General features: G+C 52.5%; 1 protein-coding gene across 2 annotated transcripts in view; it reads left to right on the plus strand.

Annotated features, from left to right (window-relative positions):
* Window positions 1-22,238, plus strand: part of NDRG1 (N-myc downstream regulated 1) — a 58,186-nt gene that overhangs the window by 24,382 nt on the left and 11,566 nt on the right. For both annotated transcript variants that reach the window (XM_004431052.3, XM_004431053.3), the window contains 10 exons: window positions 5,851-5,956; window positions 7,981-8,101; window positions 11,216-11,278; window positions 12,076-12,136; window positions 13,189-13,275; window positions 15,805-15,861; window positions 18,721-18,824; window positions 19,261-19,317; window positions 20,121-20,172; window positions 21,399-21,446. In XM_004431052.3, coding sequence (XP_004431109.1) covers window positions 5,851-5,956; window positions 7,981-8,101; window positions 11,216-11,278; window positions 12,076-12,136; window positions 13,189-13,275; window positions 15,805-15,861; window positions 18,721-18,824; window positions 19,261-19,317; window positions 20,121-20,172; window positions 21,399-21,446 — 756 coding nt within the window. The remainder of the gene's footprint in view (window positions 1-5,850; window positions 5,957-7,980; window positions 8,102-11,215; window positions 11,279-12,075; window positions 12,137-13,188; window positions 13,276-15,804; window positions 15,862-18,720; window positions 18,825-19,260; window positions 19,318-20,120; window positions 20,173-21,398; window positions 21,447-22,238) is intronic.

The following is a 22,238-nucleotide window of genomic DNA, read 5'->3' on the forward strand; positions in this document are numbered from 1 at the left end:
CCATCCTCTGTGGGTTTCCTAGGAACGTCCCGCTGGTGGAGGGGGAGAGGATGGCCTCGCCCCGCCAGCACCCCGTGGTGGGGCTCCGATCCCATCCCCAGGTTTGTCCAGCCCAGGCCGGCAGGCTGACCTAGTGTAGAGGCCCGTCTCCTGGTGTTGCAGAACGGGAGCCGTGGACAGAAGCAGGGTCACATCAGCTCTGTCTTTGCTGCCGTTGTGACCTTGGCCAGTTGCCTGAACTCCCCGGGGCTTAGTTGTCTAATCTGTAAAACTGGGAGGAGCATCATTGTCCCCCGGGGTGTTGTGAAATGAGATAATCACAGCATGGGACTCAGCCCTCGGGCCTGGTCTGGCCTCCCTCCTCTGCTCTGGGGATGGCTGTGCTCTTCTCTTCCTCTTTTCCCTAATCCAGGGAGGACATTCCTCCTGATTCGTTCTTGCCTGGAGAATTGCCGTCTTCCCTGTGTGGTTCCAGCTTCACGCTGTCTCCCCAGGCTGCCGCCCTTCTGCCCACAGCACCCCGCTTCCTGACTCCCTAACTTCTTTTCTGTTTCTTGATGTCATGACAACATTTAAGAAACCTGAGAAATGGAGGGAGAAGCCACAGGTCCAGCTTGCCCTCTTTGAGGGCTTCTCATCTTCCCGATGGCCCAGTGCCTCCTGCAACCCTGGGGCTTGGAGGCCCAAGGGCGTCTCCGGCATCTTAACTCTGCTCCCATCACATGTGTCCCTTGGGTGTCAGGCTTCAGCCCAGAAGCTGGGTTTTTCCATCTGTGAAATGGCCGCCCTGATAGCCAGGGGCCAGACTTGGCTCTATAATGTTTGCTTAATAAGGGGACTATTGTCCTTGCATACTCTTGTGTTCCTCCCACACAGGCGCCCTCCCCGGTCATCCTTCATTCTTTATGTGCTCCTTACTTAATGGAAAGCATAAGATCAATGACATGGCCGTGCCCACCCCTCCCCGACTTGGGCACAGGAGGTGAACCAGGAAGACGGGGAAGGGGCGCGTTAGTTCACAGAAAGCTGATGGTGGGACAAGCCTCTGGCCTTTTCCCTTGAGCCTCTGTTCTCATGATTTGCCTTTCTTGCCTCAGCAAGACTAATGCTGCGTCCGATTAGCCAGAATCAGCTTTCTTTGCCTGTTGTTCCTTAGGGAGCCCCCGCTCTTGGGCCTTGCCTTGACCTAGGCTTGCTAGACCGAGGGGAGGGGTAAGCGTGTCAGCGTCTTAGTCCAGAGTGTTCAGCTCCTCCCGCCGGGCATGCCGGGCAGGCGGATTATAGAGGATGCGGCAGCAGCTGCTCTCAGAGCTCCCCCGATCATCCAACAAGTTGACTTAAGCTATGGGGCTGGCCCTTGTGGCTTTCCAATAATTGTCTCTGGGACAGGCCTCCATAACAACCGGCATGGAGAGAAACACTGCAATTTGCAAGACACTTCCCAGTTTCTACCACGTTTTAGTCCGGGGAGCAGCTCCATGAGCAGGTGGGTTTGTTACTGACCTCAGTTTACAGCTGAGGGAAGGAATTCTTTTAGAAGTCTGGTGGCTTGGCCAAGGGCGCGTAGTGGGTGTATCATTAGGTTTAATATCACTCAGCAAACAGTGCCCTAAACAAGGAAATGTTTGCTATTCTTACAGTTTACAGCTGAGGGAAGGAATTCTTTTAGAAGTCTGGTGGCTTGGCCAAGGGCGCGTAGTGGGTGTATCATTAGGTTTAATATCACTCAGCAAACAGTGCCCTAAACAAGGAAATGTTTGCTATTCTTACTAACCTAGAAGGCCTAGTACAGCAAGCTATGAGTGTCAGCCAGTCTCAGACTCCTTCCCGCTTCCTGCTCTGTCATCCTGAGCATGTGGTGTTTGTCCTCATGCTCGTAAAGTGGTTGCTGAATCCCCGAGCATCTCATCTGTGTTCCAGGTAGTAAGCAGGTGGAAGGGTGAAAGGGAAAACTCAAAAGGCCAAGTATGACCCTTTAAAAAATTCTCCTCAAAGCTCCAGCAAGTTCTGCTGACATCTCGTTGGCCAGAACTGAGTCTTCTGACCACCCTTGGCTACAAGGGAGATGAGGAAGGGGAGAATTGTATCAGGCACATTGCTGTGAATTCTGTCATAAAGAAGGGAGCTACAGATGTTTGGGAGGCCGACCACCATGGTCTGCCATAGTTCGTAAAGCTCCCGAGCCAGCACTGGCAGCCAAAGAGATGGAGTCTTTGAGGAGTACTTAGTGGTAGGTGCTGTTTTCACCACTTACCAGCATACAGGGGGTGTAGACTGTGTAAATCTCTTAGTGCATCCTCCGGGCCAGACCGTGTCTACGGCAGAGCCAGCCTTTCCCTCTGGGGGTTGGGGAGACAGCATTGTGGTAGGTAGTACCAAGAAGAGAACAAGGGACCGCGTGTCATGTACAGTGGGTGACAGGCAGGGTCCCCCTGGAAAGTGACGTTTGTGCTGAGGCCTTTCCAAATCTGACACCCCTGTCGCATGTTCCTGCAGTCTAGGGACGGGTGCACGTTTTAAGAGGATGGGAGGGGGCCGGCCCGGTGGCGTAGCGATTAAGTGCACACACTCCACTGCAGCGGCCTGGGGTTCGGATCCCGGGCACGCACCCACGAACTGCTTGTCAAGCCATGCTGTGGCGGCGTCCCATATAAAGTGGAGGAAGATTGGGATTGGATGGTAGCTCAGGGCTGATCTTCCTCACAAAAAAAAAAAAAAAAGAAGAAGAGGATGGGAGGAGCCAATAGCATTTCCCTATTCTATATGCCAGTGTGTCCCAGGACGTGCCCCCTGATTGCTGGTCGTTGGAGATGCTGGGGAGATAAAAAGCAATCTACAGTCATAGCAGTGGGGCACCTGACTTACTGCATTCCTCTTTAGTGAGTCACAGTACATGTTACATATTAAAGGTCTCCTTTCGTCATGTGACACCTGGCACAGAGTATAAAACAGACGTTAGAGAGCACAGGCTTTGGACTTAGTCTCACGTTCAGATCTTGCTGCGCCATTCCGGCTGTGTGACCTTGGGCAAATTACTTGCCCTCTCTCTGCCTTGGTCTCCTCACCTGTAAAATGTGGGCAGAGGGTACTCAGTGGGGTTGTTGTGTGGATTCAAGATTCAATGACAGAACACTTGTAAAATGCTCAGGGCAGGGCCTGCGGTAAGACAGGATGGCTGATAGAATGATTACTGCCACCATACTGCCATCCCCACTACACCAGACGCGGGGAGAGGAAATTCCTGAGTGAGCCTCCCTTACGTGGCCCTGGCTGGATCAGTCCTCTGTGAGCAGGGCCCTCTGAGACCGGGCTCTGAACTGTGGCTGAGCTGAGGATGGAGATCTGGCTGGTGGAGGAGTTGTGTGAGGGTTTCCAGCCACCCTCCTATCCAGAGGGGGCCCCTGGCGAGCCCCAGGCAGGGGGCTTCCCCTCTCAGGCCAGAGGATACGAAGTCCACCAGGCAGCTCTGATGTTCTGGGTTCCTGGGTGCCCTCTCTTTGGAGGAACAGAGGACGTGGGGTGGGTTCCTCCCTCCAGGACACTGGGTGATTCCTCGCCACAGGACAGAAGGACAGAATGTTCCTTTGGGACTGAAGAGGACACACACATATGTCTGTGAGTGTTTTAATCCCTCCATCCAATCTCAGGCGCAGTCTTCTTGGTTTTGGCCAATGGAGAGAGGGCACCAGGGAACCGTGTGTGTGTGTGTGTGTGTGTGTGTGTGTGTGTGTGTGATGCATGCATGTGTGACTTAGGGGACAGGACTCAGGCACAGGGAAGATCGCCCTTGCCTTCCCCCCTCCTCCTCCCTGGGTGCTGGAGGGCACAGAACTTAGAGGAGGACTGATGGGGCTCACACCAGAAGGCCCAGCAGATGCGGGTCCCAATCCCCATTTTGCCATTACAAGCTGTATGCTCTGGGGAAGTCACCTCAATTTCTTCATCTGCAAAATGGGATTGATAGACTCACTGACTCTCAGTGGGCGCTTAGCGAATCTTCCCCCTCACCTAAGCTCACCCACGTCTGGGAGACAGCCCTACGCCTGCTCGCCTTCCCCATGTCACTTCCGCTTTCTGAGACTGAGTTCTTTGTCCTTCCAAATGAGGCCAGCCGTGGCAACTGCTGCTTCTACCGTGCAGGCCGAGCCTCAGGGTAGTGGTGAGGCAGCGGGCCGCAGTCACGGCACTTCTGTGGTGTCTTGTGAGGGTGAAGCATTGGTGCTCCGTGAGGCTCATGCCCATCCAGAAAGATTTCACACCCATCCAGGAATTTTACAGGGAGGGAGCTTGCCGAGAATCCTACAGCCAACTAAGGGGCTAAATGGAGTCTGGATCCAAAATAGTTAATGCCTTTGTAGAGAAGTTATGTTGACCGTGATCCTGCAAGTCTCAGGTCTTCTCCAGCAGGTCCTGAGCCCCTACTGCGAGCAGGTGGCTGTGCCAGGGCCTGCGGATCTGGCGGTAAATGGGGCAGAGGCAGCCCCTTCCTTCTAGGACAGATTCAGTTCTGGTCCCACAGCTGTCTAATTTTAAGGCCTCTGAAGAGATGAGTCAACATCTGTTACCCGTCCCCACCCCTGGGAGCTGCTGGGAACATCTTTGGTGGCAACCGGGGCTGGATGTCCCATAGCTGCCGCTACGGTCGCGCCCAGGCGCCTCATTAAACCCGCTGCCACCACATACTGAGAATCCCCTTTCCTCCCAGTGCTGTGGGTCCCGCCACAAGGTTGTCTCCTCTACTGAGGGGCCCAGGGTGAGGCAGCTTGTTCCTGTCTGGCAGGTGGGAAGCGGGGGGCTCCAAGGGGTTGGGGAAGGGCAGAGTTTGAATTTGAACCCTGATGTCCCAGGCTGGTGGGGACACTGCCTGGCCTGGCCTATTTTTAGAGGGCGCCGTGTGTGTCAGCTGGGGAGACAATAGAGAATGTGGCCCCCACAATGGGCCATTGTTCCCACAGCGGCTTCAGGGCCAGGGCTGGGCCCAGCGGATGATTTGTGGCCTCCATTGGGGGCCGGGCCATTGCTCTATGGTCTGTGGATTTTTCCAGTGCTTGCATAGACAGGAGCAAAATGTCAGGCACCGAGGGGAGGAAAGAGAGGGCCAGGGAGATGGGTGGGCTTTGGGTTCCGGGGACTCATTTTGTTGGGGTGATAAAGCACGTGGCCCAGGAGGACCCCTGTGCTGGGGGTGGGCCTGGACACTAACGGGGAGCCAGGTCCCCTCCATACAGTGCCCTGTTTACACCCGTCGCCATCCCTGGTAAGCACTCACACTTCCCTGAAAGCTTCCATCGCCCCATTTCCCAGAGGCACAGTGGCGGCCCCGGAGATGTGCCTCTTGGTGACCCAGCTTCAGACTTGCTTGCTTCAGGGGTCTTCAAAGAGAGGGCCAGGAAGCTTCTGCCTCACTCTGCCTGGGATGGGGGAGGGAGCTGGTTCTGTGCTGTCTGTGCACAGACACTGTGCTTTTCTGCTCTGGAGGCAGAGCCTGAGAATTGGGGTATGTTTCTTTCTTGATTTTTGAGCCAAGTTCTTCAGACTGACAACCACTAACCACAAAGCGTAGGGGGCCTACCCTCATCTCTCTCCTACCCCGGCCCGCAGCCCCTGTTGTGGGTTAAATCCTCTCTCTTGATTGAGCTCTCCTTCCCCTTCCCTCGCTGCCTCTTGGACTGGTTTCACTGGCCAGAGGTCTACCACCCACAGCCCAGTGCCCTGGTGACCAAATGAGAAGTGAGCTCGGAGCTTCCTCAAAACACAGTTGGAAACACCAGGGCGTCTGCAGCCCGTAATTACAGCCACATCAATGCTGCAGGTCCCGCATGACACCCTCTGTCTGCTCTGTTTCCTCAGGAGCAGGACATTGAGACATTGCATGGCTCCATCCACGTCACGCTGTGTGGGACGCCCAAGGGGAACCGGCCCGTCATCCTCACGTACCACGACATCGGCATGAACCGTAAGTTCTGAGCAGCTGCATTTCCGTGGTGAGCCGTTCCTGCAAGGGTGTGGGAGGAGGACAGCTAGGAAGGGCTGGTGGTGGGGACTCAGCTGTTTCTCTTTTATTGAGACTTCCTGAAGCTGTTCTGGGAAGAACTCTCGTCACAGACTGAAAGAGTGTGGAATGCACTGCAGTGGGGCATGAGTTGTCTGTGTGCCTGGAGATGCTGGGAATTCAGAGAGCCCTCCACTCACTGACTGTGTGACCATGGCTTCTTTTAATTAATGTATACAATGGTTTTCAGTATTTTCACAGAGTTGTGCAACCATCGGCACAATGGATTTTAAAGTCTTTTTATTACTCTGAAAAGAAATCCTATCCTTTCATCTATCACCCCCGAATCTCCCATGTTCCCCTGCTCCTGGCAACCACGTCTACTTCCTGCCTCTAAGGATCTGCCTATTCTGGACATTTTGTATAAATGGAATCACACAATATGTGGTCTTTGGTGACTGGCTGCTTTCATAATGTTTTCACGGTTCTTCCACGTTGTAGCATCTATCAGCACTTCAGTCTCTTGTGCTGGATGACATTCCATTGTATGGACGTGCCACATTTTGTCTATCCATTCTTCAGTTGATGGACATTAGGATTGCTTCCACTTTTCGGCTATTCTGATATAATGCTGCTATGAACATTTAGACTTGGAATTTTTAAGATTACCAGGAAGTGTTACCATATGTGGCTTCCCCATTTTTCACAGATGGGAATGAATAAGATCTACCTGATGTTACACAGAATAGGAGTGAATCTCGGTGATGATGTAGAAGGTACTTCTAGGCCTTCCTGGTCCAGTAATCTGAGTAAACTTGAGTATTGCCAGCCAGATGCTTGCTGGGTTTTTGATTGACAGACTGCCTGATTTACATTTTTTTCCTACAGCTTGTTAATACCGTGAGGCTGGGTATGGTGTCAGTTACTGAAAACCATTTCTCTCCTTCACTCTTCATTCTTTTATCTCACTTCCTCTCCTATATGTCCCCCTAGTATCCATTCTGTACCAGATCCCATGCTAGGTACTTTGATACACATCACCTTATTTCCCTGGACACTGACGAGGAAATTGAACTGCATAAGGTAGTGTTACTCCCCCATTTTAGAGAAGCTCGTTGTTAGTTATAGTAAGCTAACTGCTATAAAGAAGACCCAAGACTTCTGTGGCTTAACTCAATACATGTTTATTTCTCACTCTTAAACAACCCAGTGGGCATTCTTTGGGACACCTTCCACGTGGAGGTTAGGGACCCAGGCTCCTTCCAGCTGTGGCTCTGCCATCCCCTGGGGCCTCCAAGGTTTCTGCTGCTCCCTCTACATCTGGCAGGTAGAAGACAGAAGAGAGAAACCTAGAGGATTGGGTGGCAGGTGTTAGGAGGAAATGGCGAGCATCACGTGCTATTGGCCATGCAAGGGATTCTGGGAAATGTAGTCCAACTATGTCCCCAGGAAGACAAGGGAAATAGTTTGGTGACCAGCTGGCCATCTTTGCCCCCAGCCCTCAGCAATTAGGCGACTCATCCAAGGCCATATAAGTGGGAAGGTCCGTGCTTCATCTGCCGTGCTCCTTCTTGTTTGGAAATCGTGTGCACCGTGGCCAGTCTCCCCGATGTGAGGGCTTAGGAGACCCAGAGAGAGAGAGCATCAGTGCAGCAACCCACCCTGCACGAGGGCTATCGCAGCCATGACTGATGGGGAAGCAGCAGACGCCAGAATGGGAGTCCCTCCCAGCGCCAGCTGCAAGTGAAAGGTGCACGGAATTTAGACCATCCCCACCTCCATACCCTCTCCTTTGCCCCGTGACTTGTTTATGCCTTTTATCCCCAGAGGACAGTGGGACAGGGGACGAAAAGTAGGCGTTCTTTCCTGTAAGTTCTTTCCCTCTACTCAATAGGAGTGCAACAAACAAAATGAATATGCTTTGCCACCGAGCAACCCGCTTTATTCTCTCCTTACTCTTCCTCTTCTCTCCCCTGCCCATTCTCCAGACAAAACCTGCTACAACCCGCTCTTCAACTCCGAGGACATGCAGGAGATCACGCAGCACTTTGCCGTCTGCCACGTGGACGCCCCTGGCCAGCAGGACGGCGCCGCCTCCTTCCCAGTGGGGTAAGAGGAGGGAGCCTGGTGCCCAGGAGGGGGACAGGAAAGCCTGGCGGGTGGAAACGGGTGGGGAGGGAGGCGTTAGCCTGGCTTTTAATGTTTCTCATTGTGTTGGAGGTATATAACCTAAAATTTAGCATTTTAACCATTTTTAAGTGTACGGTTTGGTGGCATTAAGTACATTCACTTTGTTAGTGTACCCCATCACCGTCATCCATCTCTAGGACTTTTTCATCATCCTAAACTGAAACTCTGTCCCCATTAAACACTAACTCCCCATTCCCCATCGTCCCCCGTACCACCCAGCTAGGGCAGCTTTTTAATAGGTGTGCACCCTGGGCAGGACTAAAGTGGGAGAGGGCCTGGACAAGACTACATAGTTAGGAGAAAGATCCAGAAAATTAGGAAGAAAAAGAGAGGAAATAGTATTGATGAAGTACTTATTCAGGCCAGGCTTAGTAATTTTCATTTACAAACGTCATTTGGAGTTGATCCTTAGGGCTGGTAAATGTGGTGGTTAGCTCCATTTTCTAGATGAAGAAACTGAGGCGTGGAGGGGTTAACTCCCTTGCTCAAGGCTGCACAGCGAGTTTAACTGGGGGAGTTGGGGTTTGAGCCCAGTCTGCCGACTCTCTTATTCTCTCTGGAACATCAGGCTGCCTTGTTCCAGGGTGTTCACACTGCCCGCCCCTCCCCAGCGTGCGCCCTGCGTGGCCTTTCAGCTCTCATTGTGAGGCCGAGGACAAGCTTGCTGATTGCATGGGACAGTCAGTGTCACATGGCGGGGGCAGACCCCTCTGGATGCCCCCCGACCCGTGCTGTGATGAAACCAGGTCAAGAGCAGGTTCTTGGGGTTAAAGTTTCCCAGAAGGGGCCTTCTTGGTGTTCACCAAGAGATCTCCTTTTTTATTAGTCTTCTGAATTATCCTTAATAATTAACCTTTATCAGAGAAGAAGGGAAGGGCCACCCAGCCAGATGGGGCCTAGACCACAAATTAAAAGCTGCTTAATACGGCGGGATGTGGTTAATTGTTAACCAGCCGATTAAGCCAGAGATCTGTCAGTAGATCCATCTGTGGTCAGAGCAACTGTTGGAAAGACTTGGGATAACCCAGTGGCTCTTAGCTCCCCCGGGGCGGGGGTGGGGCGGTGGTTAAAAAAATCTTCTGAAGCCTGGGCCCCACCCCCAGGAATTTTTATTCAGGTGACCAGGAGGCCAGGTGCAGGGTTTTTGTTCCCCCAGGATACTAGGTGTGGCTGGTGGAACCCCTGTCTGGAGGGGACTTGGCTCCTTTCTGCCTCCTGTAGTTGGGGGTCCCCTATGCCCTCGAGGGGGCACTCCCTCCATCTTGAGGCTGAGACTGCAGAGCAGGGATGTGGACCCCTGCCTGGGTTCCTCCCAGCTCTGGAGTCAGCTTCCTGCACACAGGGGCTTTGTGAGGAGAATCCTGTTGCCTCCTGGCTGTGGACCCACCCCTGAGAGCAGCGAGGAAAGAAGCCCCAGAAGTTAAGCAGCTTCCCCAGTGTCACCCTTTGGGGGCTGCTGGTTCCAAACCGAGCCGAGGCTGTCTCAGGGGAAAATGGCTCCGTTTAGTTGTCGCCTCACCAGCCAGAGTCTCTCTGGCTCTTTCCAGAGCTTTTGTACATGCTGGTTCCCCTGCCTAGAGTGTGTCTCCTACACTCTTCACTCATCAGGCCCATCTTCAATGTCACTTCTTCCAGGAAGCCCTCCCTGACCACTTGATCAGAACAGGTCTCCCTGTTCCATCTTCCTCTCTCAACACCTTCACCTCCCACCTAGTCGCCTTTGTCATTAGTTACAGTCACTCATTTTGGTTGACTCGCTGGTGGGCTCCTGTATTGGACCATGTCTACTGTGCTCATGTGGTCTCCTCATGGCCTCACCAGGAGCCTGGCAGTAAGGACCAATCACTGTTTTTGTTGAAGGAATTCCTTCATGCTGTTCTGATGCCTCCTCCCCGCGATCGTCGTTATGAAATGCCCTCTAGTCAGTGTCATTGCTGCTCCGCCAACGTCCCAGACCATCCGTTGGTCTTGTGACACGTCTTGACGGCTCTCCCAGGGCCCTGCCCAGAGGATCATGGGACGGTCGGAGTAGCCCGCGCCTAAGGCAGCGTGCCTTGGGGACGTGTTTTCGATGCAAAGGGCCAGGCTCCCTGGTGACAGTCTAGGTCTTGGTGAAAGGGCCAATTCTTCAAGTTCCTCCTGGGAAGACGGGAAAGAAAACGTGGGGACTCTGGCTAGGGTTGTCGGCAGCTGGGAGGGCAGGGGCCCTTGGCCTCCTTTCTGGAAATTCCAGGGAGGTGAGCACACTTGCTTCTGAGGAGGCAGAGGGAACAGCATGTGCAAAGGCCAAGAGGAGAGTGAGCCTAGAAATGGTAGATGATCTGGAAGGAGAAACCTGGGTTCGGAGAGGTGCGGTGGGCAGGGTTGTTCTTGGCCGAGAAGAAGGAGCCAGCCTGGGAAGTGGCTCCGTCTAGGGCCAGGGGTTGGCGACTGTACACCCATTGGAAAGGTAGGCACAGTGGGGAGAGGAAACCCCTTCGGGCCCTGCTCAGGAGTTGGTGGTAGGAGACTGTGTTGTTTCCTGCACCCTGCAAAGGGGAGGCCCCCACGTGAATGCACAGACCCGGGGCAGAACATGGGCCTTGAAATCCCAGAGCCCACATGAGACGTGGCTCCAAGTCCCTGCTCTTTTGTGAAGCCAAGTCGCGTATCTCTCAGCCTCAGAGATGTTTGTGATCTTTATATTGGAGGAAGTCATGCAACCTGACAGAGTTGTTACAAGGATTAGATGTGCTTCTGATGCTCATCAAGTGCTTGGTGTGGGACCCGGAATACAGGAAGCAATTGATAAAGGGTCACTTTACAGAATGAAAGGGGGAGGATTCGGGGTGGAGAGCATCCTTGCTCAGTGGAGCAGGCTGATGTACGCTGTGGGTTGCTCGGAATGGGGGCTACAAGGGGGCTAGACTGGGGAGTCTGGGCACATGGGGCAGGTTGTTGCATGTTCTCTGGCCTTCAAGTGTGTTCCAGTTCGCATTCTTTTCCAGTGGGGTCCGGGTTCTCATTAACTGCCTCTGCGTGGCTTCTCCCAAGGTACATGTACCCCTCCATGGATCAGCTGGCCGAAATGCTTCCTGGAGTCCTTCACCGGTTTGGGTAAGACGGCCACCCCCCACCAGCCTGCAGGGAAGGGTGACTTCTAGCTTCCGCCTCTGCTTTGGCCTTGATCTGGCCTGACCACTGACATCTAGGTTGGAGTTTAAAGATTAGGGAAGAAATTAGTTTGTCACACTTTGTAAACACTGTTTTTCACACAGTCTCTGTGCTCCAATCTGCCTCTTGGAAGTCGGGCTTTACTCCTAGAGTGATTACATCACCTGGTGACAGCCACCCCACTCATTCTTTCCTTGCCTCCTTCTTCCATTGCTTTCTCTTTGCAATAGAACGTTCTGGAATAGGGTTGCCTGAGCCCCCAACTTCTCTCTCCAGGCCCTTCTTTCTCCAGGGCTCATTTCCTTCTTTCTTGAGCCTTTCATGTGAAGATAATACCTCAGCGTTCTTGCTCAATTTATTTTCATTCCAAGTTTTAGAATCCAAAATAAAGCTTAAGAGTGGGAAGGGGAGGGGGGCCATAATGAACCTTCCCGTAAATGTCAGACAGTCTCTCAGAGCCTTGGCGGCAGCCGGGAAAAAAGCGAGGAAAAGGGATGTGTCTCTCCAAGGTCACGGTCTGCTGTCAAGCCATAAAACATGAGGCATTTTGGGTCCTCGAGGGCATGTCACGCAGCATGTTCCCACTTTGTCTAGCTTGCTGGCCGCCCTCAGTGATGACCAGGACAGATGCTGGGGGACACCAGTCTCCTTAGGGACAAGGAGGGGGGAGGTTTGAAGAGGGTTGTTAGGGCTCCATCGCCCATTTCTTCCACGACACGAATTTTTATTTCTGTTTCCAGGCTGAAAAGCGTCATTGGCATGGGAACCGGAGCGGGCGCCTACATCCTCACTCGATTTGCTGTGAGTTCTCGGCAGTTTTTAAAAATTAAGTTTTAGATAAGATTAATTCATGATTAAGGAAGAAAATGAGAAAAGCATCAAAAATCCCAAAAGGAAAATAGAAGTGACCCAGAATCCCATTTCCCCAGGGAGAACCACAGTTCCCATTGTGGTGTGTGGTCCAGAGTTACGTGTGTGTGTGGTGTGTGTACCCGTGTACATTCTGATGGCTTTTCTTTTTCTGTCACCAAAATGCCATACTAGACACATTCCTTTGTCACCAGCTTTGCTCAATTAGCGGCCGATTGGGGACAGATCCTCACGACACTGAGTATTCTATGCTGCTGCTTTGTGCTGGCTGCACAGTTTGTGGGGTCGCAGAACTCTTGGATCCTGGCTGATTCTACACTGGAATCAGAGCTACATGTTTAACACGACGGTTGTCACTTATGTTACTCTGGGCCAAGTCAGGTGCTTCTGGAGCCTTTGTATTCTTACCAAACAGTTGTTTAAAATGCAACGATGCTCACTTTATTCCCCCGTCTGTTTTCTGACCACCTATTATTTGCTAGACTTCGCATGAGATCAGAAATGCTGACACCAGTACAAAATGGTCTGGCTCTCCAGTCTCTGAGCAGTTAAAATAATGTCTCAACTATATATTAGATAATATATATCTCCTAGAAATAATAGAATTTTTCCTGATTACTAAGGAGCGCTTATGTGCCCCACTTGATTTATGAGGTTGATGGTGTGATGTACCCATTTCACAGCTGGGGAAGCTGAGGGGCAGCGAGGTGAAGTGACTTGTCAGGGCAGGTCTGCCAGGCCCGTGTCCTTCCACTTCTCCCTCGGTTCCTCTTTCTGCTCTCTCAGGGACCCGATCCCGTGTCTCTGCACTAGAACCTCAGTTTTGCGTGGGGTAGGGGTTGGAGACCCTTGAGAGCAGCAGCCTGCCCTGGTGGCCCACGCGGGCGCTTTCCTGGGCCCTTCCTCACTCTTTGGGTTGACTGTTAAAGCTTGTAGTATCTCGGATTTCCGGGTTGTCTCTCACGTCGTGCCTTGAATTGCAGCTGAACAACCCTGAGATGGTGGAGGGTCTCGTCCTCATCAACGTGAACCCGTGTGCCGAAGGCTGGATGGACTGGGCCGCCTCCAAGGTGAGGCAGGGGCCTGGGTCAGGCAGGTGGGGTCCTGGCCTGCACTGGGGCCCCACCCCCCACCACCCCGTACTCCCACTCCCAGCAAAGAAAGCCCGTTTTCTCTGCTTTGCTTAGAGTAGTTACACGGCCTCCGCTATTTGCCATTCAGAAGATTTCAAGGGGGACACTGCTGTCTAAGCCAGCGATACCCATGGGACATGGGTCCCCGGGCCAGCTTTGACAAGCTTAGCCTGGGTTAAGAAGTGTTCGCTGAGGACCCAACATGTCCTGGGCTTTGCTCAAGATGCAGAGAATAAAAAGACAAACAAGATGAATGCCTCTAATCCCACATGCTATTAATGAAAAACAAATATGTGTTTGGTACTGCCCCTCTGCCACTCAGCTTTACTACAGTGGAATTAGCTGTCACATATCGACTATTTACAGGTGCTGCTCTGCTCTCCATTGCTCTCTATGCACGACCTCATTTATTTTTTTATTCTATTTTTTTTTTTTTTTGTGAGGAAGATCAGCCCTGAGCTAACATCTGATGCCAATCCTCTTTTTGCTGAGGAAGATTGGCCCTGGGCTAACATCGTGCTCATCTTCCTCCACTTTAAGTGGGACACCGCCACAGCATGGCTTGACAAGCGGTATGTCGGTGCGCGCCCGGGATCCGAACCTGCGAACCCTGGGCCACCGAAGCAGAGCGCGTGCACTTAACCGCTGAGCCACCAGGCCGGCCCTATGCACGGCCTCATTTAATCCTCACAGCCGCTCCAGGAGGTGGGGATGTTATAACCATTTCACAGAGGAGGAAACTGAGGCCCGCAGTGGTTAAGGAAGCTGTCCAGGGTCTCAGAAGGCTAGGCAGTGGGAGAGCCAGGGCTGAATGCAGATCCCTCAGGCTCCGTGGTCCTGGGCTTCAGCTCCGTGCTGTGCTCACTGCCTACCCGGTCTCCTGCAGCAAGTGTTGAGTGACCCGCTTGGCCGGAGCGCCGCGGGTCTAGGGGAGGGGGGCAGGACACACCCCGCCTGGAGGAGAGGGGGTGCTGTCCTGGGAGGCTCTGCTCCGGCTGGCGTCCTGGGGTTCCTTGTTTATCTTTTAAAAATGATTATTGTTTTTTTCATAAAGGCCCCAGTATTTGCCAAGGAGAGGGGGAAACCGTTCCAACTGAAACAGGACAAAGCCTTTCAGGCTGGCGCGATCCTGGCTTCTCACTTTAAAAGTGTTTTTGCCAAGTTTGGGGTGGCCATTGGGGACAGAGATTTGAGGGGGTTGTGCCCCTCCCCACACCTCCCACCCCGGTCCTGGCCACTCCGATATTGCATTTGTTCCTGGAACATTCCACCAGAATGCGGGAGCCCTGCCCTCCCGCCTGCGTGATATTCAGAAGCGGAACACACTCCCTGTTTTTTGTTTTATTTTCCAGCAAAGGAAGTGACATTTCAGTCAGCCAGTTTGGCTTCATGCGAGCTGCTCCGAGCCAGAGTAGAGGGCTGGGGAGGTTGACCATTGGTTAAAGTGAGCCCGAGGAATGTTTGTGAGGTTTTAATATCTGCACCATATCCTTCCTTTTCAACCCCAGCCCTGGAGGAAAAAGACCTATATCAGGGGTCTAGTGCGTGCCAGGAACGGGTGTCAGGTCCTGTGACGTGTGTAGTCACCTTACGTGGTTCTCACCTTAGCCTTGTGACTTTGAAGTGCCTGGCACCTGGGTACAGGTGAGAAGTCTGAGGTCCAGAGACTCTGCCACCTGCCCAGGGCCACACAGCTGGGATGTGGCAGTCAGAGGTCAGCCGAGGACCCCCATGTCTAGAGCTTCTCTCCCCTGCCTGACCAGTCCCTGCCTGATCCTGAAGTTGGTCAGCACACATTAAGGAGCTGCTGCTATATATCTAGCATTTATGGAGCTCCTGCTGTATGCCTAGGATTTATGGAGCTCCTGCTGTATATCTAACATTTATGGAGCGCCCACTGTATACCTAGCATTTATAGAGTTCCTGCTGTGTACCTAGTGTTTATGGAGCTTCTGCTGTCTATCTAGCATTGTCATTGGAGAGAGGTAGAGAAGAGAAAGTCGTCAGTATCTTTAGTAACCCCAGTATATTCAGAGAGACGAAACTGGGTTGAAGGGGAAAATCTAGAGGATGATACAGGAACGATAGTTCGAGGTAAGCAGATCCTGGGGTGTAGACTCGGGGAGCTCAGTACGCGTTTAGAAGAAGCGGACAGGGCCCTCCCTGCTGAGGACTTGGTGAACTATGGAGCAAGGAAGGCTGGAGCAGGCTGGGTCTTAGTTCAGCAAACATGGGCCAGGCATCTCCTCTGCGCGGGCTCTGAGGACGAGGAGTGCACGGAGACCCAGGCCCTGCCTTCTAGGGGCCCCAGGTGCAGTGGGTAACCTGAGACAGGAGACCGAGTTCCCATCCTGGGGGCATCCTCAGACCTGAGTGCAGGCGAGCCCATCGCCGCCACTCTGACCTCTGACCTCTCACTGCTGTGAACACCTGCTTTCTGATCCCACCTGGTTTTGTCCTCCCCAGATCTCTGGATGGACCCAAGCCCTTCCAGACATGGTGGTGTCCCACCTCTTCGGGAAGGTGAGTAGCGTGGCTTGGCGTTCTGTTGTTCATGTTGAGCAATTGCGTGCTGCCTGGCACATGGGGCGTAGAGACACCCAAGACACAAGCTACTGGGGGCCACGTGCGGATGCCCACCGAATAATTCGCCGTTATTAATTCATAATCAAGTCATTCATTCTCTCTTTTTAACATAAGGCTTTTTAACAGCTTTATTGAAGTACAATAAACCGCACATATTGAAAGTGTAAAATTTGACAAATATTGGCATAGTATGCCTCCATAAAACCGTCACTGAAATCGAGATAATGATCGTCCCCATCACCCTAAAAGCTCCCTGTGCCCCTTGGTAATCCTTCTCTCTCTCCTTCTCAGGCAACCTCTGATCTGCTGTCAGTCATTTTAGATTAGTTTGCATTTCCTAGATTTTTATATAAATGGCCTCATACAGTATGTACTCTTTGTTAAAAAAAAATCTGGCTTCTTTCTCTCCATAATTATTTTGAGGCCCATCTCTGTTGTTGGGTGTATCAATACTTCACTCCTTTCCAGGACTGGGTGCTAGTCTGTGGTGTGAATGTACCACGGTTTGTTTCTCCATCACCTGTGGGTGGACATTTGGGTTATTTCCAGCTCTGGGCTGTTACAAATAAAGCCTATAACAGACACAGCCAGGGCGTTTTCTGTGTTTCCAGCTCAGTCCTGAGGACTTTGCAAGTATTAACTTGTCGAATCTGCTCAGGAGCTCTATGACCCATGTGAGAAGTACTGTCTCTATTCCCAGTTTATGGATGAGGACACTGAGACCAGAGAGGCTGAGTAACTCGTGTGAGGTCTCACAGCCAGGGAGAGGTGGGGCTGGGATTGGAACCTGTGAGTCTGGCTCCAGAGCACGTTACTGTAACCAGAGCAGGATGCTGGCTGTCCATGTGTGCTTCTGCTGTTGCCTGGCTCTCGGATGGGCTGCTCTGCAGTTATCCCACCCACCGAGGGTGGGCCCAGCCAAGCCCCTGTCTTCAGCAGCCTGGCCAGCAGAGCTCCTGACTGTCTCCAGCTGGGGCCGACAGCCCCAGGAGAGGACGTGCTGGGGGCTCTGATGCAAGCCCAGACCCTGAAAAATCTGTAACGTGCCCAGCTCGAGGCAACTTGCCCTGTTGACTGTGGGTGGCCCACTCACCACTGTCTGCTCCCGAGCTAAGGAGTGTGACCATCTGAGATGTGACCATGTGACACCCCAGGGAAGCAGATGTTCCGCTGTGGGGTTGGCGAAGTGTGCCCACTGCATTTGGTCCTTATATTAGTTTCCTGTGGCTGCTGTAACAAAGTGCCACATCCTGGGTGGCTTAAAACAGCAGGAATTTCTCTCTCACGGTTCTGGAGGCCAGGACTCTGAAATCAAGTGTCGGCTGGGCCACACTCCCTCCAGCGGCCCTAAGGGAGGATCTTCTTGCTTCTTCCAGCTTCTGGGAGCTTCAGAATTCCCGGGCTTCTGGCTGCTCACTCCATCTAGTCTCTGCCTCCCTCTTCTCATAACCGTCTCCTCTGTGTCTGTTTCAAATCTCTCTCTGCTTTTCTCTTATAAGGACACTGGTCATTAGATTTAGGACCCACTGGGATAATCCAGGATGATCTCATCTCAGCATCCCTAACTTAGTTACATCTGCAAAGACCTTTTTTCCAAATAAGTTAACACTCACAGGGTTGGGGGATCTGACATGGACACAGCCTTTCAGGGCCACCCTTCAGCCCGCTGTAGTCCTCGTTCCTCTTTTATGGTTCATTTCACGGTTGGTGATACATTTCTCCACCCTGAGTGTATAATCTGAACCTGATAGGAATATGGAAGAAATCAGAGCCAGTGTCTGTATTTCCTTGGAGGAGGGGTGTCAAGTCCAGGGTGAGAGTCTGGCCTGATTGTACCCCAAATTACTTGGGGTGTCTGTGGGTGCCCCCAAGTTCCTCCAGTTATGTTTTGATCTGAAACCCCAGCACAATTCCTCAGACTATTTTTTTCCTGTTTTTCCTTTGGACAGCCAGTTGGCCTCTCTGTTGCTTAAATGACCGAGGACGGCTTTGACAGCAGCTCAGCCTTAACATCGGCCCCCTTCGCTCCCTCCCTCTCCCGCTCTGGTCGTCATTGATCGCATCAGGCCCTTTTGTGAAACCTACAGCATCCGGCACTGTTCAAATGACGACCAGAGCGGGCTCATAACTTGTTTGTCTGAGCCAAATCACATTCAGAAAGGACCCAGGGAGAGAGAAGGCTTGCAGCCGGCCTTCTGAAAGGCTCTGGCTGACCCCCCGGGAATCGAGATTGCCCTTCTTTCCGGCAACTTCCCATTGCATGAGCTGGTTTTGTTTTTCAATCATGAAAAACGACTTTTGAGCTCTCCCCATTAAAACATAATTATTGCTAACAGTTGCATCAATTTTTACTGTTTCCAAAGGGCTTCTGTGTGCACAACCTCTGTTAAACCCACAGCCTGATGAAGTAGGAAATATTATCCCCCCTCCTTTTTTTTTTTGAGGAAACTGAGGCTCAGAGAGGCTAAGGCACTTGCCGAAAAAAGAGGCAGTGAGGGAGCCAAGCCCCAGATCCAGGAAGACTAACTTCAAATCAGAACTCCCTGGGTTGGAGCCCAGAAGCATGGTTTGCCCTATAGGTTCCTTTCTGCTGCAGTTGATATTCAGACATGCATGTCACTCAGCATCCAGGGAGTGGCTTCCACTTTCCCAAAGGTCTCCTTCGGCTCCAGAGCAGTCTTGTGGATTAGCATGATCATCTTCACTTTGCACCTGTATAACCTGGAGAAGGGGAGGGCAGTGACCGGCTCTGGGCCACAGTTCCAGTGAAGGACGTTTCCCCGTCTCTAACTGCAGGAGGAAATGCAGAATAACGTGGAGGTGGTCCACACCTACCGCCAGCACATCCTGAACGACATGAACCCAGGCAACCTGCACTTGTTCATCAACGCCTACAACAGGTATGGGGGTGCTGCTCGCCACGCCACGGCCGTTGTCAAGTCTGGAACAGGGCGAGGCAGGGGGATCCCAAAACTAGTACAATATGCAACCCCTGAATTTGAGCAAATAGACTGTTAGGACAGGGGTGCCCTAAGGGCCCCGGGAAGTGAGCTGCCTCCTGGAGGTTTGAGCACCTTGCAAGGAGCTGAACTACCACTCCTGACCACCGGGGGGCGCAGGCACAAGTGGACGCCGCCATGCCCGTGGCTGACCCAAGAGAGGCCAGGTGTGAGGAGAGCCAAGAGAGGTGTCCCAAAAGTCAGGTGACCTCGCACGGATTGGCGTCTGGGTGGTTTGCCAGAAGGGCCAGTGGCAGGACCTCCGGCGTTGGCGCGGGGGCGGGGCTTCCTCCCGCGGATGGTCTACTGATGCTGAGGGTCTGTCTGTTGCCTGCAGCCGGCGGGACCTGGAGATCGAGCGGCCGATGCCTGGAGCGCACACCGTCACCCTGCAGTGAGTTGCTCTCTTTCCCGCGCTCTCTTAGCCTTGCTCGCGGTTGCTGGCCAGGCCTTCTTTCTGGGTTTGGCAGGACTTGTGCTAGAGCATCGCGATCAGCGAGAACTGGATGTATTCTGCCCAGGGTCTGGGCACACCCGGCCTCGCTCATCTGCTCCTTGTGCAAGTGTTCTGTTCCTAGGGTGTCCCCCCGACCTAGGCTGGAACCTTCCATCTCAGAGAAGGAATGATGACTGCATTTTGGACTGGATTTATTAAGCACCTACCTGCATGGAATACTGTGTTAGGCTTTGCTTCACAGAACCTGGAGATGAATAAGACACAAGACACGCCCTAAAGTGCCCTATAAAGCTAGGAGGAAAAGACAGTCGTGGATACAACGAACTGTATTCCACCAGTAACGACTGGGTCTTTATAGTTCCCTAAGTGAAGGGTATTATTTGACACCTGAACTTGGCACGTGCAGTTTCCTTTGTCAGGCGTGTTCTTTCTGTCTTCTGCAATTGATTGCTGGCAAAGTCCTACCCATCCTTCCTCGAGGAGAGGGTGCTTGAAAATAAAAACATCAGGGCACAGAAATGCCCTGTCTGAAATTCAGACTAAGGTGTAAATGACCACTAACCCATTTTACGCTAAGAACAAAGCAGAGCATGGAGGGAGAAGGAAGGAAAGAGAGCAAAGGGTACTGGGGGAACCAAAAGACATTTTTTTAGAACTCTGGTCCCAGCCTGGCAGGCCTGGGAGTGTGCGAGTCTTTAAATGAAGCTTGTGTTAACTCCCCCTTCCCACCCTGCCCCCAGGTGTCCTGCTTTGTTGGTGGTTGGGGACAGTTCTCCTGCTGTGGATGCTGTGGTATGTAGTCATCAATCACTGGTTGCTTAATTCAACAGTCCAAATCCGGGTGGCTTTGTGTGAGCTCTCCCCGCCCACCCCCTTCCCCTCCTCTGCTCCCATCAGGGCAGGTGTCGGCTTCTAAATGCCATCTTGGCCTTTGGGCAGAGAGCCCAGCCACCAGCCTCTTTCCCTGGTGACTGCCAGCCCCGGTTTCCTGGCAGGGGACCCTCTGTCTCCTGTCCCAGCCCCTCACCTGCCCATCTGCCTCCCATTGGCTTGATTATATGGGCGGGTTTGCCCCTCGGCATCCTGGCCAAGGGACTCTCCTCCCATTTGGGGACCAGGTGACGCTTTCCGACATGGTTCGTGCCTGATCATCTGGCAGGGCAGAGAGGCACCTGGGGAGTGGGGCTTAGGCAAGGCTTTCCGGCTCATTTCAGCCTTTAATTCCCACCTATGATGATGTGGAGGCAAAGCAAGGACTCTGCCTTTCCAACATCCCCATAGCTGGGGACATGGGAGACTTAGGGGCTATTGAGCAGAGTCCTAGAGTGGTGACATGTCTTGTGCATTGGGCTACAGAGCAGGATCTGTAAATGTTCATTTAGTAAAGACTTGGGGAGTCTTAATGAACCATGAGTTTCTTGTGATCTAACCCACTGGGCATAATCATAGGATGCATCAATAGAGATATACTGTTCACATCAAGGGAGGTGATAGTTCTACCGTAGGCACTTTGAATATCACAGGTTACATGTGGGTATTTTTCCCACTTCTGGATGCACGTTTAAGAGGGTCATTGACAAACTGAAGAGAGAAACCAGTTTGGTGGATGTGATTTCACATGAAGAATAGTTGTCAGGACTGGGAATATTGAATCTATAGAATCACTGGCAGCAGCTGGTTAAACAAGGCCATTCATTTAGCAAATATTTCTGAGCACCTCCTACATTTTAGCCAATCTTCATAACAACCCTTTGAAAAAGATAGTATCCCCATTTGATTGATGAGGAAACTGAGTCTCAAAGAAGTTAAGTAACTTGTCCAGGGTCACATAGCTAGCAATGGCAGGGCTGGAATTTAAAGCCACATAGGTTTAATCCCAAAGCCCACATTCTTTCTCTATGCCAATAGGAGTGTTGGAGTTTCTGATGATGGCGGCAGAGTGGCGGGGAGAGGGGAGAGGTTATGACTTTGGCTCCAGGTGGAAAATTAACAAATGTCTCCTCCCTTTCTGTGTCCAGGTGGAGTGCAACTCGAAATTGGACCCAACGAAGACCACTCTCCTCAAGGTATGGGGAAAATGATGGGAATTTGCATCTGGTCTTTCTTAGAAACTTCTAAGTTGTCTGCAAAATTTGAGGTGCGTCTGATTGAGGCACAGCTGGTGGTCAGAATCCATAGAAATGATTATGTAATGATCTACTCACAAATATCTATTGGGTGCCAGCTGGTCAGCTAAGCTGCAAAGATGGGAGGATCCCTCTGGGACCCAGGAGTCCAGGGGCTGCTGTTCAAGGTGCTCTGGCCGGGGGTGGACCAGGAAGCACGTGGGCAGGGCTCTCCCAGGAGGAGGTGGGGAGGAGGCCATTCCTCCGAGAGGGGCTCTGCTTGTCCAATAGGAGAGAATGGTCCCCCACGGCTGTGGAAGGGAGGCCTCTCCCCGGCAAGTTCATCTGAGCCCGTGTCTGCTCGCTCTCTCCGTAGCTGGACCTGGGGTCTGTGTAGCGGCCCCGCCCGTGCCCTGTCAGTGGGGGCTGAGGCACATTCCAAACCAATGCACTGTTTGTGGCAGCCTTGACCCAAGATGCGGCACAAGAGCAGGAACCTTTCTGCTTGTCCCCCCATGAAGGCAGAGGGCCGATGTTCCCCCAGCTGCCCCCCTGAGAGTAGGATGCCTTTGGAAGGCACGAGAGAGGTGTCTGATACTTACTCGGGGGTTGTTCCCTGTAACTGGCTCTTCACGTACATTTCCATTGAAGATTCCCTCAAAAGGAAGTTGCGAGACTGAAAGATGCTGGGCTTGGGGCCCGAGGGGGCTGCTAATTAGCTAACCTTTGCAAAATGGGACAGAGTGAGTGCCC

Source organism: Ceratotherium simum, chromosome 23 (genome assembly GCF_057802395.1).
Source record: "Ceratotherium simum simum isolate JZ-2026a chromosome 23, ASM5780239v1, whole genome shotgun sequence".
Taxonomy (NCBI): Eukaryota; Metazoa; Chordata; class Mammalia; order Perissodactyla; family Rhinocerotidae; genus Ceratotherium; species Ceratotherium simum.